General features: G+C 45.5%; 1 protein-coding gene across 3 annotated transcripts in view; it reads left to right on the top strand.

Moving 5' to 3' along the window:
• Nucleotides 1–18,490, top strand: part of SAMD11 (sterile alpha motif domain containing 11) — a 160,307-nt gene that overhangs the window by 64,736 nt on the left and 77,081 nt on the right. For all 3 annotated transcript variants that reach the window (XM_083163284.1, XM_083163283.1, XM_083163285.1), the window contains exon 4: nt 15,981–16,031. In XM_083163284.1, coding sequence (XP_083019410.1) covers nt 15,981–16,031 — 51 coding nt within the window. The remainder of the gene's footprint in view (nt 1–15,980; nt 16,032–18,490) is intronic.

Below are 18,490 nucleotides of genomic sequence, written 5' to 3'. Positions count from 1 at the left end.
TGTTCTACCCAGGTCAGGACCTGGGTAGAAGTCCCGTGTAAAGGGACACGGCGTTAGGGATTTACACCGCCGAAGATCCGAGTCTGACCCGCCGCTGACCCGGATTTTTCGGCGGTGTAAAAGGGGTATTAGTGTCTGTGTTTGCAGTCGTTGTAAATATCAGCCTCGTTACGGCGGTGGGTATTATATGAAGTCTGTGGATGTTGTCTTCCATGACTATTATCTGCCAGCAGCCATGTTGAGCCTAATGACGTGTTGCAGTTTGACACCAGTTCCAAGAACCGCGGCGCAGAGCTTTGTGTATTACGCTGCAGAAGAGTTTGTCGTCGTTGTGCTGGTCCTGTGGAGCTGTTCTAGCACTCTCCTGATGCGTCAGAACTCTTTGTGCAGAACGACCGCCCTACGATCACCGGCCTGTGCTTTTATTCTTTTACCTCTGACAGAATTTTTCCTTTACCTCTTTAAATGTATTACTGAATATTGCAATATGCTTGCTCTCTCCTCCTCTGTCTACGTATTGGGTTATGTCATTGTAGATATAGTCTGGACATCTTCAGTGTGATCGGAATGACCCTTGAGATTTATTGAACGATGATAGTGGAACTATTATTCCTGGCGCCAGCCGGATGATTCACACTTGACACAGTGAAATGATAGGGAGCGTCCTGGGCGCTCTGGCACACACCTGAGAGCCTTGGGATACATGGCTGTGCTGCTGTGCTTATTGCTAGTCGATAAACATGCAGAGAGATAAAGTAGAAAGATATAAAGTAACAACCTCCAATCAGTTTCTGACATTTCTTAAACGCAGCCTGTAACATGTCATTTAGAAGCTCATTGGTACTTTATCCGTCTCTACTTCATCACTCTCCAATCATTTCTCATTATCACTGGTTACATCTTCCCATTGGCTTATAAAACACAATGGGCTTGATTCAGACTCAATCGGATGGGGACGGATTCGGCCCTGTTTCCCCATGGTGGGGGTCTGCGCATGTGGAAACCCCCTGTGTGAATGCCTTCGGTGAGTTTCACACTCGCTGATGCGTTTGCACTGTCAGGGGAGGGAAGGGAGCAGACAGGGAGCTGGTGCAGGGGGAACACTGAGAGTTATATGGGCTTCCCTATAAAACCGCTTGGCATTCCACTGAAGACATCCGTGCCCCCACCCCAAATTCGTCCATCTCTGACCAGGCATGTCCAAACTATGGCCCTCCAGCTGTTATAAAACTACACACCTGGGGGCCAGATGCACTAAGCTTCAAAAGTGATAAAATGGAGAGTGATAAACAGCCAGCCAATCAGCTCCTCTCTGACATTTTTCAAACACAGTCTGCGACATGGCAGGCAGGAGCTGATTGGCTGGCTGTTTATCACTCTCCATTTGATCACTTTTGAAGCTTAGTGCATCGGGCCCCTGGCATGTCATTGCGTTTAACCACAGATAAAAATTGATGACCGTCTTCTGCTGACTGGATTTTCAGGAATGTCCAACAATTATACATTCAAACCGATTATTCTCAGAGCTCAATTTGCTGATAACAGCGCCGGTATGACGTAGTGCGTGCCTGATATTATAATTGTTCTACCAACCACAAAAAATAGAGATTCTTGCTTCACGGTTAATGTTATAACTTACAGTAGTATGATCGGGAAACCAGGGCAAATTCGGTTCCAATCGAAAGCGTGACTATGTCCGCCTAATGACATCTGTTTTCCAGTTGGCCATGGGCCTGTTTTGTTCTCTGGAAAAAAAACAACCACCTACTGTATGTGGATTACTGAAGGGTTTGCAGTGTATATAAGAAGACTGAGGTGCTTTTTATTTTTCTGCTCTGTATACCTGTAAAATTCTGATTGAAAAAAACTCAGCGATAAATAAATTAGTTTGATCAGAGATTTTTAGAATAATCCAATAGGAAATGTCATGACAACCTCCAGTCCTCAGCTCACTCGCAGTAAGGATCATTTATCAACCACAAAATGTGTAAAAGCCGAACTGCATATGCTTTCTTATGATCGTATAATGCCTACTTTTGTCATAGTGTCGCTGGTCCAAATGTCAACATCCATTGAGTGGAGTTCATTTTTTTATTTTTACATCAGTCGATGGTTTGTGTTCAAGTGTGAATTAGGAACAGCCATCTTGATTATTCATGGCTGCTTGGTTGCCAAGGCAACTTTTGAGCAGCTGAATTGACAGCATAGTGGGTGGCAGTAGCGTTCAGATTGGCTCCCGGCTCCATATAGGGCAGGAAGTCCTGTTTGCCAGTGCCATAGATGTAGCCACACTGTATCACAATTGGTTAGTCTATTTTAATTGGTTAGTCTATTTTGATCGCTATATTTACTTGTATTCTACCCGCTCTGAATCTGCTTGCTTGGTTCTGATCATGTCATGGCTGCTGCATGGCCTGATCCAGTTTTTGACTACTGACCATTGTAAGGTGGCCATACGCGAGTACAATTTGACACTTTTCTACATGATTTTGGCACATTAGGCCAAAAATCGTGTGTTTAATTGTATTGTCGTTTACTTACAGTTGTTATTATTATTATTATTATTGCTACTTGCAAAATGGCCACATTGTCAGAATGTCAACATTGGAAATCTCAACATTTCCATAATGTTGACATCTCTATTAGGGCGGGATGTATCAATACTCGCATTTCTGTAGTGAAGTGGAGTCCTTTTTTTCGTGCAGTGTTCGCTGCCTTTTTGCGGAGATTTCCGCGTTATGTATGCATTTTTCCCCCTTTTCCTAGGTCCGCGGTAATGCTGACCTCCGTCGGAATAATTTTTTTTTTTTGTGCGCATGACATTCACCAGTAATACAAGGCGAATTATGTAAAAAAACTCCGCGATAGTTCAAGCCGGCGAGTTTTTTCAAGAACAAGAAAACAAAACTTTATTAATACATCAAACGAACACTCTGCGGAAGCGAAAACGGGATGTCAGCGCAACGGTAAGCGTTGATACATACCGCCCTTAGGGTTAAGGGCCCTTATTCAGATCTCGGCGGTACGGCCCGCGTGCGGCCGTACCGCCGATGTTTTCACTCTGCACATGCGCAGAGGTCACTCTGCGCATGTGCAGGGGAAATCGCCGCACAAAAAATGTATACGCCGCAAAGGGGGCGTATAGGGGCGTGAGGGGCTTAATAGCCTCATTACCCTATGCATACGCCCAGCGTTTCATGGGCGTTCCCATGCAAACGCGGGGCGTATGCATGGTAATGAGGCTATGACGCCAGTGATGGGGGCGGAAAGCTGACATCGCCGGATGTCAGCTCGCCGCCCCCATACAAGCTTTCACACGGACGATTGTCCGTGTGGTCTAAGCTTGCGTGACCTGGTGGAGCGTGCGGACCTGCCTTCGATGGTCGTCGACCATCGAATGCAGGGGGCAGCTCCCACCATGGTGGAGGCGTACGCCCCACCATTTTCATGCGGATCGCCAGCCGTCCGCGTACGGACGGCCGTGGCGATCCGTCTTGTAGGCGGGGATTGGTTTGTGCGGCCGGAGCAACGTATGCGGCTCCGGCCGCACAGATCAGAATAAGGGCCAAGGACAGAAGTTGACATTTAAATAATGTTAACATAACATCAATGTTTATAGGGCAACATTATCAACATGTAGACACGTCCAATTTCGACATTAAGACCATGTCAACATTCTCATGTTGGGGGTGGGGGGTGGGAATTGACATTGTGAATGCAGAGGAATTATACCATGCCCTGGTATTTGGGCCTAAATATTCCTGCACCCCCCCCCCCCCCCCCCCCCCCATTGCCGAATCGACTTGGTACGATGCAAGGGGATGTACGCAAACACACCCCCTCGCATACGTCCGAAGGGGAGAGAGATGATTTGATTTAAATGTCAGTCTAAACTGTTACATTTTTTGGTGCAAAAAAGGCCATGTGCTTCCAGATGTGCATGGGACCGAGTGGTTTGCTCATGGCAGGTATGGCTCATTGAGGCTAGGGACCGTATTCTGGTTGCCTTGCAAGGATTCGAATCTCAGACGCCACCTGCCCCCATCCATTCGCTTACATGTTCTTGGTATGTCCATCAATGAGATGTGAGCATTGCTATTCAAAGGTATCGGTGGATTTCCCCCGATGACAAGTTACTGATGTATTTACAGCACTCATGTATCAACCTTTTTTAATTTAATATTTATTAATTATTATTAACCCCGCAGTAAAGCCGAAGCTGCGATCCGTATCCTCTCCCAAGCTAGGTTTGCTAAGTGGTGACTTGGCCCAGTTGTGAAGTCTGTAATTAAATCACATCAAAGTAACTGGAAACTAAATAGAAAATAATTTAATTGAGTTCAATGTTATGATTTCAAATTTGCATGAGGTTTCACCTTCAGAGACTTGCTAAAATTTAATTGCATCCCTTCCAAATCTCCTTTTTATTAAATCTTGCTGTTAGTATAGGCACTGGTTACCTGTGACGTACCCCTGCAGAATGGGCTGCAGATACGGCTTGCTGGAGTGTGCCGGTTAGTGGTTATGCAGATTGTTTATTATAATGCTTGTAAACGGACGAACATGTACCGTAATACATGTATGCTCTTTAGACTTCATGGGTGGAATGTAATATGATGAGAGATTCAGAAAGTGAGAGATTTGGTAAGAAAGCTCTAGTTTTTTTTAAAGCGGCAATCATTTACACAGCCAAACCAGTTTGATGTTGCAGCTTGATGATCGCCGCTTTAAAAAACTGGAGATTTCTTACCAAATCTCTCACTTTCTGAATCTCTCATCCTATTACATTTCACCCTATATGTTTCTGCCTATTAAACCACCTGAGGTCAACTTCATTTCCACTCGATCTGAAATGTTCACGCGTTGTGGCCTGATTCAGACCAGTTCCCTAGGGTGCGTATACTCACAGCCTGGCGAACAGGTCAGTGGTGCACGGCCGCCATCCGCACCCCATTGCTAGCAGCCACAGGGGGGAAAAATAATTTGATGGTCGCCGACCAACGAATCCTTTTTCTGCCCTTTGGAAATAAGTCTGAACTGACTTTTATTTCTGCCGTTGATGGCGGAATAGAGGACGGGTGCTGATGTCATGTGGTGTCAGCCACCTGCCCCAAGCAGGCTAGGCCACAACTTCGTTCCCAGGAGAACGCCAAGCGTTTTTATGGGGGCGGCGATAAAACTATGGGCGTTCCCCCTGCTCCAGCCCCCTGTCCGCCCCTCCCGCCCCCTTTGGAGCAAATGGCCCGGTGAGTGTGAAACTTACCAAAGCCGTTCGACAAGGGTTCGTCCTGGAGCACCCCCAACAGGTAACCTTTTCTAGGTCACTCGGCAGGTGCACAGGTGCATTCATTACGCACTGACACATTTTAAAAGATCCACAGGTGGAGGTAATTACTTCACTTGCGATTCTGTGAGGTGACCTTGAAAACATGCACTGTCGGGGGTAATTGAGGACCGAGTTTGAGAAACACTGCTCTATGCAATTTGTTTTCTAAAGTCTGCAATGTAAATGAAAGTGCAGCCTATGGGCTTCTACCGCAACCCACCGCTGCCCGCACGGAGCCCCCCTCACCTGTGTCCGGGCAGCACAGAGCTGTGCTGCCTGGACCTGTGACCTCCTCCCTGCACTGATCCTCTTCCGGGTGCAGGGAGGAGGAGAGCCTGTCGCAGCAGCAGCGCCGGGTAAGGGAGGGAGTCGCCGGGACCCTCTGGGACCCAGCGACTCTCACCGCAAAGGACCGCTCTTAACGCAAGAGCTGTCCTTTGCCATAATTATCGCATATGTTAGAACATATGCGATAATTATGTATGCGATGGCCGGCGAAGGGGGGCGGAGCTGGGCCGCGTTTGTTAGAGAATCTCTCCCATAATCATTTACTAGTAGCTTGAGGCACTAAGTATGCAGCTGGTGATGTTGCCCAGATATCCGATCACTGGGAACCATTGACATCACAGGGGCACTGTGTGTCGATGATGTCACTGGTTTGTACTGAGATGACATGCTGCATCCTTCTGTACTATTGGTGCAGCCAACAAAATGAATTCTATCTGCATACCTCCCAACATGACCCTCTCCAGGAGGGACACAATGCTCTGCTTCTGAACTTCCCATCAAGTGTATCATTTCCATCACCTGTGTTGAACAGATTAATTAATAAGAAAGGTGTTTCAACCAGTGTTGCCTACCTGACCTTCTCCTTCAGGGAGAAAATGCTCTGCTCCTGGACTTCCCTGGTAATGTAGGATTGCCAGCACCTGTGGTGAAACACCTTTTTTTATCTATTACCTAGCACTCCACAGGTGATGGCAATCATACATTACCAGGGAAGTCCAGGAACAGAGCATTGTGTCCATCCTGGAGAGGGTCACATTGGGAGGTATGTATCTGTGTGGGCAACAGGTGTATGTATGTTCACCTTTAAACATCAGAGAATGCCGTAGATTCCAGTTGGAAGGCTCGTTCTGCGTTCCAGCTACTTGTGAAGCAATGTAGAAACTGCCTCTGGAACTGATGCTTGGCAGCAGGTATTGCATGAGGCAAGACCACACATGGTGATGGTAATGAAGTAAATTGTTGGGTGGATACTGTGATTCGGGACACCTGTACAAGCCAAGTCTTAAGGCGGCCTCCACCTACTGTATGCACAGGTACATCTTATTCATTCATCATTCCAAGCACTGGTTATCCGAGAGCTGTAGGCTGCAACACGTTGCTGAAATTTGGATCCGGTTCTGCATTTTATGGCACCAGCTGCCTTATTGCTGTGCCCAAAACAGCTCATTTCAATTTCACTGAGCGAGAAACTCACCCTATGCAAGGGAAGCTTGTAGTTTTATAATAAGTGGATGGTTGAGGCACGTAAACTAAAGATGGAAACATTGTTATATAGTAAATACTGTATTACCCTGTTCATTTTGGATTCGGTATGAAATCCCCACTGTCAAAATCCCGAATGGGTCAAAATACAGACAAGGACAAAATCCTGACATATAGAATCCCGACAAGGACAAAATCCCGACATACAGAATCCCGACAAGGACAAAATCCCGACAAGGTTAAAATACCGACAAATAGAATGTACAGGTGAAAAAGTCAACATGACTGTCAGCCGGGAGGTCGACCTGGGTTTATTCATTGTTTTTTTTACCCGAATGTCGACAGTCGACATGGACACAGTTGGAAGTGAACCGCAGCCCCTTGCTTCGCTTGTAATGCTTCGGGCACACTATTTTATTCTCCCACCACGCCCTAGTGGATGGTAGGGCATGAAATACCGCCTGTTGGCACATGTCGGGTCAAAAAACAGTGAAAAACCCATGTCGACCTTGCGTCATGTTGACTTTTTCACCTGTACATTCTATTTCTCTGTATTTTGACCTAGTCGGGATTTTAAATGTCGGGATTTTGTCCTTGTTGGGATTTGGACCGTCGGGATATTGACTGCATCCCGTCCATTTTATTTATTGCTTATATTCACCATTGTGATGCATACATCCTGTGACTCCAATGCATCATTGCCATCTCCCCGGAGAAAGATGCCGTAACCATAAGTAATGAGGTTGCTGAACACCGGGTCGCACCTAGTATATAAAATGTGACATGGGACACAGCTTGACACATGACGGATGTCCCCAGCGGTGTTACAGGCTCTGCAGGCCGATCTATCATTCTAGAAGTTATGCTCTAGGCCGTCATTCCGTGCAGGATAAGGAAATCGGACAGGAAAATGCAATAACAATTCATTTTTGTTATATCTGGCTCTTAAACGTCGCTGTTGTATATTCCCGCAATGTATTTTTAGGAAATTGTGAGATAAATCTATATACAATCTATCAATTAAGCATTTTTGTTGTTTTCTAATCGTGTTGGTATGGAGGACTCTGCTGTGGTCTAACGCTAGGTATCACAGGAACATGGATGGTATCTGGCTAGTCTTTGGGTCTGGGCTAATGCCAGGGTGTTATCGGATCCTGCCAGACAGAACAGATGGTCCTTACCAGAGCTGCAGTCACATCTGCCCCCTTCTCTTTAGACTTTTGCTATCCCTCTCCTCTGTTCCCAACCTGCATTAACATGATCCAGCCAGTCTGAGCTTTAAGTGTCTGAGCTGCCACTTTGCTGCCTCTTCAGATATAAAGGGGACGGGTGTATATCCAATTACAAGAACCAAGGGGGCTACATACTGGTAGTTCAGCTCACCGTGTTTAAATATGTCTGTGGTTCTGATGCTGCTTTACCCCTTTCATCTCTGGGCTTTCACCATTTTCTTCACAAATTGTGAGTCTGGGCCTTATTCTAGTTCACTCTTTCTGACCAAATCCTTCTAATGGTGCGTACACAGGAGGGCGATTATCGTAAATATCGCTGGAAATATGGTCGCTGAGCGACCATATTGCCAGTGATTGGAGTGTGCACCAGCGATAAATCGCCGGGTGCGTGCTCCCGTTTTTAGGCCCTGAATGGCCGCTGGTCGCAGGAGCATGCTCCTGCGACCAGCGACATCCCCTGCCTCTTCTCCCGGCAGTGTGACATTTTCATCTGCGACCATCTGGTCGCAGATGAAAACTAGACAGTGAGCAATATGATTGCTGAGCAATATATTGCTAGTAATATATTGCCAGCGATCATATTGCCCCGTGTGTATGCACCTTTAGATGGACAAAACCATGTGCACTGCAGGGGGGGCAGATGTAAAATGTGCAGAGAGAATTCGATTTGGGTGAGTTATTTTGTTTCTGTGCAGGGTAAATACTGGCTGCTTTATTTTTACACTGCAATATAGATCTCACTTTGAAGTAAAACCCCACCCAAATCTAATTCTCTCTGCACAAGTAACATCTACCCCACCTGCAGTGCACATGGTTTTGTGCATCTAAGAAGCATTTTGTCAGAAAGAGTGAACCAAAATAACCCCCTTTGTCACAATAAACACACTTTTGGCGCTAAATCCTCATGTCAACCTATTGAGAGTTTGCTGTTCATTTGATCATTTTATCATTTGAAATACATTAGTACTCCTACTTTTCCCCATTGTCCAGTCCATCTAGGACAGGCATGTCCAAACATTGGCCCTCCAGCTGTGGTGAAACTACAAGCCCCATCATGCCTTGCCACAGTTTTGCTATTAGGGAACTATGGCAAGGCATGCTGGGATGTGTAGTTCCACAACAGCTGGAGGGCAATGAGTTTGACGTCACTGATCTAGGATATACAATTTCTGGTTATTTAGGTGTAAACTGGTCTCCGTCAGATATCCTGCACAATTCCAGCATGCCTTGGCTTTGCCATTCATATTGCCTGATGGCATCTCACTCCTTATCGGAGGATAACCTGACTCTGGGGGTATATAAATTGTGCTGCCGAGCAGTTAATCCGGGTGGAATTGAAGCATTATCAGGAAACCGGAGACTAGGAAGCGCAGACAACCTTCATTTTTTTTTCTGGGCTGCTGAGGAAGTGCGAGGAATAATTCTGATAAATGACTCCTCAGTCTCCGCAGCGGCTGATAATGAAGGGATTTGCTCTGCCATTTTCAGGCTGTCATTCCTTCAGCGTGTGGCGAGCCGCGCATGGCGCAGTACAGCTACAGCCTTGAAGTTGATATTAGGAACCAACGTGGCATCGGTAAACGTTTTAATTTATTTCCATTGCAAAACTTGGACAATAGCACTGAATGTGGGATGGAAATGCTGGCTGCGGTCTTTAGTGCATTGAACAGTTTTCTAATGCTGCAGAGCGATGCTTTGGTTACAGTTACTCTGACGAGATATTAAATTCAAAAGCTGTGCCTTCTTCATGACCGTTTGACCACTGGGTGGCGTTGTCCTGTTACACCCTTTCATCCCCCATACAAGATAATACGTATGTCATTAGACATGGTGAAAATGATGCTTTCCATGATGATATGAGGCCAATTACACTGGAAAATGCTGACCTCTGATATATAGATCTTGAGCCACAATATAACAATGATTAGCTCACATTAAATGAAGAATTGGCAACAGAAGAGGTCTCCATCTATTCCGTGGCCCCTTCGTTTGCATCGGGAATCTCAGCCCCCCCCCATAGAAAGGAGGCTACAAAGCGGTTCTATTTTACCAAGCTCTGGAATGCAAAGTATTGACCAAATTTCCCCCCCCACAGCAAACGTCATCTTTAGATGGCATTAGCCACTGTTCGCTATGGACTTCATTTATCAAAAATTGCTGTGAGGTTCCTCTGGCACTTTCCTCAGCCAGGGCTGCAGTCCATGAATGCCCAGTAGACCACCTCAGGTCATTGGGGAAGGGGATAGAGCAGCCCAGACATGAGGCCCATGTTCCAGCTTCGGTTTTTGTGCTTTTGTTCGTGCTCCGGATTCTATGAGCTTGTCGCTTTAGAATTCAAATGTCGACCCAGACGTAAAATTGTGGTTCATAAATGGTTTTATGTGAGTGCTGAATACACACAGCTTCCAGTCACTTCCTGAAAATGAAGTAGTGCCAGTCCTGGGCATAAATTGGGCTCTCCCGTTACCAAGCAACTGAAAGACCCCTGCACTACTTAGCCCTATGGCAGTAGCTGCACTCGCGGATCTTGCTGTGCAGTCAATTCCAACACAAAGTACTCCTTCCTCTCTGTTGTTCTATGATTTTCCCGGGAACAGGGCTAGCTAGTTTCATAGAAAGTAACCACAGAGAGCCCAGCGGTCTCTATCTGGAGTGAAGCCTGTCAGCTCACCAATATAAAAACGCGTAAACCTCTCTATATTATTGATATTCCGCAGTGCAGGACAATATGAATGCCAGGTACATACAGTAGGGAAAAGGTTATTACACATCGGGGATCTGACACAAATCCCTGCTAACACCTTGCAGGTCCAAACGGCAAACTCCTAACACCTTTCTCTGCTGCTTTAATGTTTGATTTATGAGCTGGGGCGTTTAATGTTCACCTTTATTACTGACTAACTTTCTGTTTGGTCTGCGGTAAAGCAGAGTCTTCTAACGTTTTCTGGCGGCCGTTTCTAGTGTGAGCCCATAGTAGTTTCCTGGAGCACAAAAAAAGAGGCTGTCTGCCTGCCTGCCAGCGCTCAGGAAGTCCTACCCAGGCCTAGGGGTTTCTCTGGTCAGGAAATGGTCACTGTCTGTAGAGTGAGAACAGATAACGTCACCTTTCCTGACTGTAAAGTGGAAGAGGGAAGCGAGACGTGTGGCCGCCTGCAGAGGAAACAGGTGAAAAATATGGGGGTTTAGATGCAACTGGTGTCATCTTAACCTGCTTCCTTGCTGCTTGCTCACTGTTCATCTAAAAAAGCTTTAGAGGTCTATTAAGGGACTTTAGGGGTTATTCTGATTCACTCGGATAGGTACAATCACTCTCTAATGGACAAAACCATGTGCACTGCAGGTGGGGCAGATGTAACATGTGCAGAGAGAGTTAGATTTGGGTGTTTTATTGTTTCTGTGCAGGGTAAATACTGGCTGCTTTATTTTTAGACTGCAATATAGATATCAGTTTGAAGTACACCCCCCCCCCCCACCCAAATCGAACTCTCTCTGCACATGTAACATCAGCCCCACCTGCAGTGCACATGGCTTTGTCCATTAGAGAGTGATTGTGCCTTTCCGAGTGAATCAGAATAAGCCCCCTTGTCACCACTTTGTAAAGTACTGATTTCCCCTGGGGTCTTTTTTAGTGTAGGTTTTCCTCATCCCCATAGCCTGCTATGACGAATATGATCCCAAAGTAGTTACTGGAGATGAGCTACGGCAATGAACCACACACACACACACACACACACACACACACACACACTCCTACACTCTTCCTGCACCTTACTGGCGGGCTACTGGTCTCAACTCAGGGAGGCTCGTGGCTAAATTCAGCAGGCTCCCTGCATTAGCTGTGAGCCCCGCTGTTTGGGGGAATCCTCACCTTCCTCCGACAGCGAGGATTCCCCTGAAACGTTGAATAGGGTGAAGGCCAGCGCGGGGGGGGGGGGGGGGGGTTTAAATGTCGAGGGACGCTTGTTTTCTGCTATCCCCGCCATTTAACCCCCTCGCCGGCGTGTGCGGCCTTCTAGCCTTATTACTTTAGCATCTGTCCTGTAATAACGGGTATGGAAATGTGCAATAACGGTATATGGTAAGGTAATAGTGTTAATGCAGAGACTGTTATTAATTCACCAGTGAGACCTACGTGTTGGGTACAATGTAGGGATGGCCATCGATCATCGGTTTATGGCCGATGTCGAATAGTTTTTACATCGATGGGGGAGAACCAGACGGTTTCCCACCATCGATGTCAGGCTTAACTGAATAGTTTCATTTTTATTTTTTCATCAAGGGGCCAGGACACGGAGCGTAGCTCCGCCCCCAACACACGTGAAGCCCTGCCCCCACATTTTGATTGGCCCACAGGCCAATCTTTCAATCCATTGCATACTTACATTGATGGTCATCCATTGCATACTTATACACCATCTATGGTCAGTTGCACCTTTTGCCATCGATGGCAACCATCGATGGCAAAGGCAACGATGGCCATCCCTAGTACAATGATGCAAAGCAAGCATTATACAGGTATTGGCAAAATGTAAATACACATGTCATAACATAAAACACATCACATTTTGGCATTGGCATTTACCTAATACAAACCGCAAAGCAAAATAAACCGATGAATGATTTAGTCATTATGGTCTCTCATTTAGGGCCTGTAACTTGCATGCTGTTATAGGCCTGGCAAAGTGATCAAGTGGACGATGATAATGCACCAGCCAATCAGCTGTGTTTGAAAAATGACAGGAGTTGATTGGCCGGTGCGTTACCACCTTTCACTTTATCATCCCTTTATCACCACTGTGCCAGGCTTCATACATCTGCCCCAGTATTCCTAAAAACTTGGCCTAGCAATACACCAGGAACCAGGGACAACACTGAGGCACTCCCAAGTGGGGTATACACTCGGAGTGCCTAGCTTCTGGTGAATCAGTAGGCTAAATACCACTCAGACCACTCCAGAGCAGGAAGCAGGGGCTTAACCAGGATGGAGTTATACTCCATTATCTGAAAGGATCATATCACCAGGAGCTAATGTAACGTCCTTGTATATAAGTTTGTCTCCGAACATTGTAAAATCCCATTAGCTCAATCCTAGCGCTGTTTACAAGGTTGTCTAGCTGAGTGCAGAATAGCAGCGCTCGCCTCTCTCTCCTGCAAACGGGACAAGTACAGAATGTACCAGTGAACATCTCTATATATAGCAAGCAGACCCGCAGCTCCGCACAGCTTCCCAACGTGAGGAAATTGATAGATGGAAAGTGACGGGGCCTGCTGCAATGCAATTTTATTCCCATCACATCCACCTCGGCTTTTCCCAAGGGTGTATTATGTGTCGTGCCCACCTGGCGTGGTATCGTCATTAATCATACACACGCATGTAGTGTTATATTAGAATATTTTTTATTTTATATAAAAAATAGTTGTGTGTTTGTATATATTTGTGTGTGTGCTAGATAGAATGAGCAGGGTCTGCTTTAGAGTCAAAACACTGCTCATACAGAAAAACTGATATGGTTTATGTATTATGGGACTCGATGGCATTTCTGTGGAGACGCCCGCCGAAGCCTTTTCAGCTGCCCACAACCGCTTTCACATACGCAGCATAGACGCAGATCCAGGAAACACCGTCTTACCGAATGAGCCTATGGTCGCTCAGAATGGCACCACAACGGAGATGCTGGAGATGTCAGTGGCTGCTGCATTCCCACAAAAACTGTCCCAACACACTTGTGGTTTTTTTTTGTGACATTCTGGGTTCCTCTCAGAAAATGGCCGCTTCCTGCCAATCGCTTGTGAATGAAAGCTCTCTGTGAACACTTGCAGACCAGTTGCCAATTGTGGGAACTGTGCCAGCGTTGAATGTGCAGTCCACTGGTAATTGTTCAGTTGCAAAAAGTTTATTCTATGGTAATTTGCATGAAATGTTCACCTCCATTGGTGCAAATGAATCAGTGTTTATCACAGTGTGGAGGGGTAATAAGGGACACGCAGCTGCTTATACAGTGAGATTTGCTGGCTATGACCCCCCCCCCCCCCCTCCTCCTGTTAAATCCATTCCCTCTGCCTCAAGCCTTTCCTCCTAATCCCACTTTCCTCTTAGTCCCTTCCGCTCCCTGCTTGCTCTGTCTGACCGTCTCTCATTAAGGTATCACAGAGGGCTGGATGTTTCTTGTTCAGCCCAGGGAATGCTTGGCTGCTTTCTCAATGAAAGCCCTGTAAGCCAGGCATAGTGCTTTGTCCCTAGCAGATGCTTGGAGTGCTGAGGCAGGTACCTTTCACCTGGAGAGAAGGTGGCACGTGTGCAGCCATATCTGTTATTTGCATTATATTAATGCCATATTAATACCCTAAAGAATCCTTAATGTGTAAATAAAATATATCTATGAATAAACATTTTAGGCACATAACACATTGCCTGGAATTGACACCCCTGGATGCCAACTTTCTAACCATAAGGTCAACGTACTGAGCTTTGAAGATAGCTACTAGCCAACGGTATTAGTGCACATAACGTGTACTGAAACCCCTTCTTCCCCATGACAGTATTCCATACTCATGCCCCTATGTTTGAAAAATGACCGGAGCTGATTGGTTGGAACTTTAGAACTCTCCAAGGCATAGACCCCCATGTTAACATTATCTACTACAGACATTGTTTCCAAACAACCCCAGGGACCAGCAGGTGAGCGGCTTGCCTCATCGCCGGGCCATACAAACGTGCTATTTTGAGCCGCTTTCAGCTGAAAGTCGCTAAGTGTGTATGGGCCTTACGATGCGCTTTTTCCTTTCATTAGTCTATAAAGGCTACATGCACAAAAATGCCAGTCTGCATTGAAGCCCATAATCGCAGCGTGTTGCGGGAAAATCCCTACATTGTGTATTTTCATTCTCTGGTTCAACCAACTCGATTACTTTTGTATTGTTTCATTCCTAAATTAAAAATCATTATCTTCGTAGTTGCGGATCCGGCTGATAGATCTTCAGTGTCTAGACAGTGCCTGTCTATTGAATTCACACCCAGTAGTTGTTGTATCAACGGCTTCAAGTTTTGGTTATAGTGTGACCTGTATGTTCTAGTTTCCAGTTGAACAAACAAGGACCTCAGAGCACTGCACTCTGTGTGCACCTCTTCCTAGACATAATACCGTTCCAGGCGTAGTGCCTGCAGAGTACCTAGATGTGATCAGCAGGCCGCTGAGAGGCGGTGCCTGAGCAAGTTCCGTAAAACATTGTTCTATTAAGGTTAATGTTTTCTATGTGTTCCGGTACACCTTCTGCCCACCGCTTTGTAGTACATATGTTTTTGTTCACTCTCTGAGGAATTCTGGGAACGTCTCCTATCCAAGCACCAGGTTGATCTCTAGTTTAACCTATTGACTATCCCTGAAACCTGGATCAAGGTTTAGTTAATTCAGGCCCAGATCAATATGAAACCCTTTTAGAGCCGTCATTGTGAAATGTATCAATGAATTTGCAACAGCTTTGAACCACGTCCCTTTGTAACTTGTAACAGTAAACAGTTTTTTTGCTCTAACGGAGACCTCCCTGGGTTAGGCTGAGGCCACCGCCCTTGGTTAGGCTGAGACCGCCTCCCAGGTTAGGTTGACACTGCCTGGAACCCCTCTCTTTCCACTCTGCTTGTGTGGGCTGAACTAGAATATACGCCTATGAATTCACTAGAAACCAATGACTTGCGCCATGGGGTATTTTAGAATGAATATCGCCATTTTCTGGGATGGATGGATAGGGAACAGTACTGTATGTCAATGATGCAATGTGGTATACAAATACTTGGATGGGACTAGTTTCAAATAAGGGGGGGGGGGGACAGAGGTAGGCCAAACTTGTTGCCTCAGCTATCTTTATTATTATTATTATTGTGATCTGTGCCATAAGATGCGTGTGAATTAATGGTTCTGTTTATCTATCAACAGGATACGGGCACATTGGGACTTAAATATCTCCTTCCAAGACAACTCTTGCAGGTACCAAACTTTTATTCGTCTTTTCTATATGAGCCCATTATCCGCGTCATTCTTTCAGAGATTTTCAAATGTAATTTGCTGGCTCCGCAATAGCACGTGGTCTGTGTGATCACTTGATGTCACAAATATGGCAGCCTAACAGGAGAGCCCTTTGGCTTTTTTTTTTTTTTTCAATCCTGAGATCTTTATTTCCATCCTGTGCATGCACTTTGTTTGATTTGCTTAAATGCTGAGTTACAAATAAAGCTAGTTGAAGCTTGAATAACCCATAGCAGCCAAGTGCGCATTATTATTTATTAATATCACTGGGGCAGATGTATTAATCCTGGTAAAGTTGTAAAGTGGGAGGAGACAATACAACAGCCATTCAAATCTTAACTTTCTTTTTTCAAACAGCTGATTGGCTGATGCATTATCACCTATCACATTCAACTGGCTTAATTCATCTGCCCCATTGTTCTTTATATGGCACATACCTTTACAAAAGGAACTTGTTGCCTTCAAATTACCAGAGGGTCTGCAATGTTATATTTTTGTGCATGGCAATCTTTGTTTCCCCCCCCCCCCCCCCCCCATAACCAATTAGCACCTCTTCCTGTACCCTCATACATCATTTAGGTTATTGCTGCATTTTATATGGTAACTTTATGCTGTTGGTATCCTGTTCATGACTAGGCATTTTTATATTTGAAGCTGAGGAGCACAGAGGATTTGAGGTTTTGGATGAAGCAGCTGTAATAGGTCTTTTTTTCTATAAGTAAGTGCTGCATATATGTTTTCATAATTGTATAGCAATAAATAAAGGTGTTTTTTTTTTTTTTTAAGTTTTTAGAGGACTGTAACACGTACAGTCCCAGCAGTCTTTGCTGCTTCAGGCAGAATGGATGGATTCACAGGGTTACTTATCATTGCAGTCCCGGAAATCTGCATTACAGCAGAGGCGCCTGACGCCGAGGCCAATTTCACACCATTCTAATCTGTCCACCTCTTGTGTGAATCAGCAGGGGCATGGCGGCCTTTTATGTCTGAAGAGGGCTTCTCGTGAATTACATTCTGAGAGCTGTGAGCTTCGGTATCTTGGCTACTTTGGCTCCTAGTGTTTCCACCAGGCCCGTTAAAAAACTATTTAATTAAAAAATTAACTCGTCCCCAGTGAGAGAGTGTCCTCTAAATAAGGGTATTTTCTATTGTTTTTAGAGTACATTTGATCGTAAAATAATCCATTAGTACCCCTCTAAGTTCCCATAAAAGGATATGGCTGTAAAAAGGCGGAATTGGGAAATATTTGAATAAACCTTTATTATTATTTGGGAGCTAAAACTGGTTTAGGATTGGATTAGATATGCCCCATGTGCAAAGACGCACCTGTATCCTTTCGCCTCCATGTCTGTGTTTTGACTTTCATGCTTCGCAAGAATCGTCCAGCGTTAAGTCTAGCGTACTTGTATCTTTTAAAGTGGGACAATCGTCATCCCCTAAGCCCAAAAACTTCCACTCCATATATGCATGTGCAAAATGATCTTTTCGTAGATATATATTAGCTCTCAATATAAGACGCATCAATGGCCATAACTGTGTGTGTGGTATTTGTATACTCTACCTGTGCTCGTGTGGGTTTCCTACCACAATCCAAAAATATACAGTCTGGTTAATTGGCTGCCAACAACATTAACCCTAACATGAATGTATGTGCATGTGGTAGGTAATATAGATTGTAAGCTCCACTGGGGCAGGGGCTGATGTGAATAGAAAAATATTCTCTGTAAAGCGCTGCTGAATATATGTGTGCTATATATATAACTAAGCGGTGTGTATTGTGGTCTGCTTCTCCCAATGTACCGCACGCATACATTAACATCCTGATCCGCCACTCCGAATACAAGGGACAGCAGTTTGAAGATAATAGGGGAAAGTAACTCATACAACGATAAGACAGAAACCCCCCAAAACGATACAAAATACCCGGGTAAGATTTAGCTAAATGCTCTGACCCCCTTTCACACCGCACCAAAAACCTAACTCCCTCCTCCTGCTGACAGCGCATCATTTACACGACCGTTCATACATTAGGTAGGAGGCAGTTTAAAATATTGTCCCTGTGCTTTTACCTCCTGCCTCACACCACTGCGTGTTAAACACCCGCATAGCGGGTGTCATAGATCAGGGGAAGCGCTATCCCCTGCCATAACGCACGGGGATGTGTGTCATATAAATATACGCCTGTGTGTCATAAGAAAAGGACAGTTTTAAAGGCACACAGAGATGAGGTCATGAAAAGGGGCCATCTTTCACTGCCCCAGTCATTTGTTTCCGGATCTCCTCCTCCCCTCTCACTGCCAGCAGCTCTTGCTCTTTACAGTGGGCCATGTTGTCCTTTCTGCAGCTCCCTAATGACCTCAAAGGATAGTGCCACCCCCGCCCAGCCAATCAGAGAGACCCATATTCACAACCAATCAGCC

This window comes from Crinia signifera, chromosome 19 (genome assembly GCF_055691185.1).
Source record: "Crinia signifera chromosome 19, ASM5569118v1, whole genome shotgun sequence".
NCBI lineage: Eukaryota > Metazoa > Chordata > Amphibia > Anura > Myobatrachidae > Crinia > Crinia signifera.
Note: the sequence above shows the minus strand (reverse complement) of the source record. Positions and strands in the feature narration are given on the sequence as shown.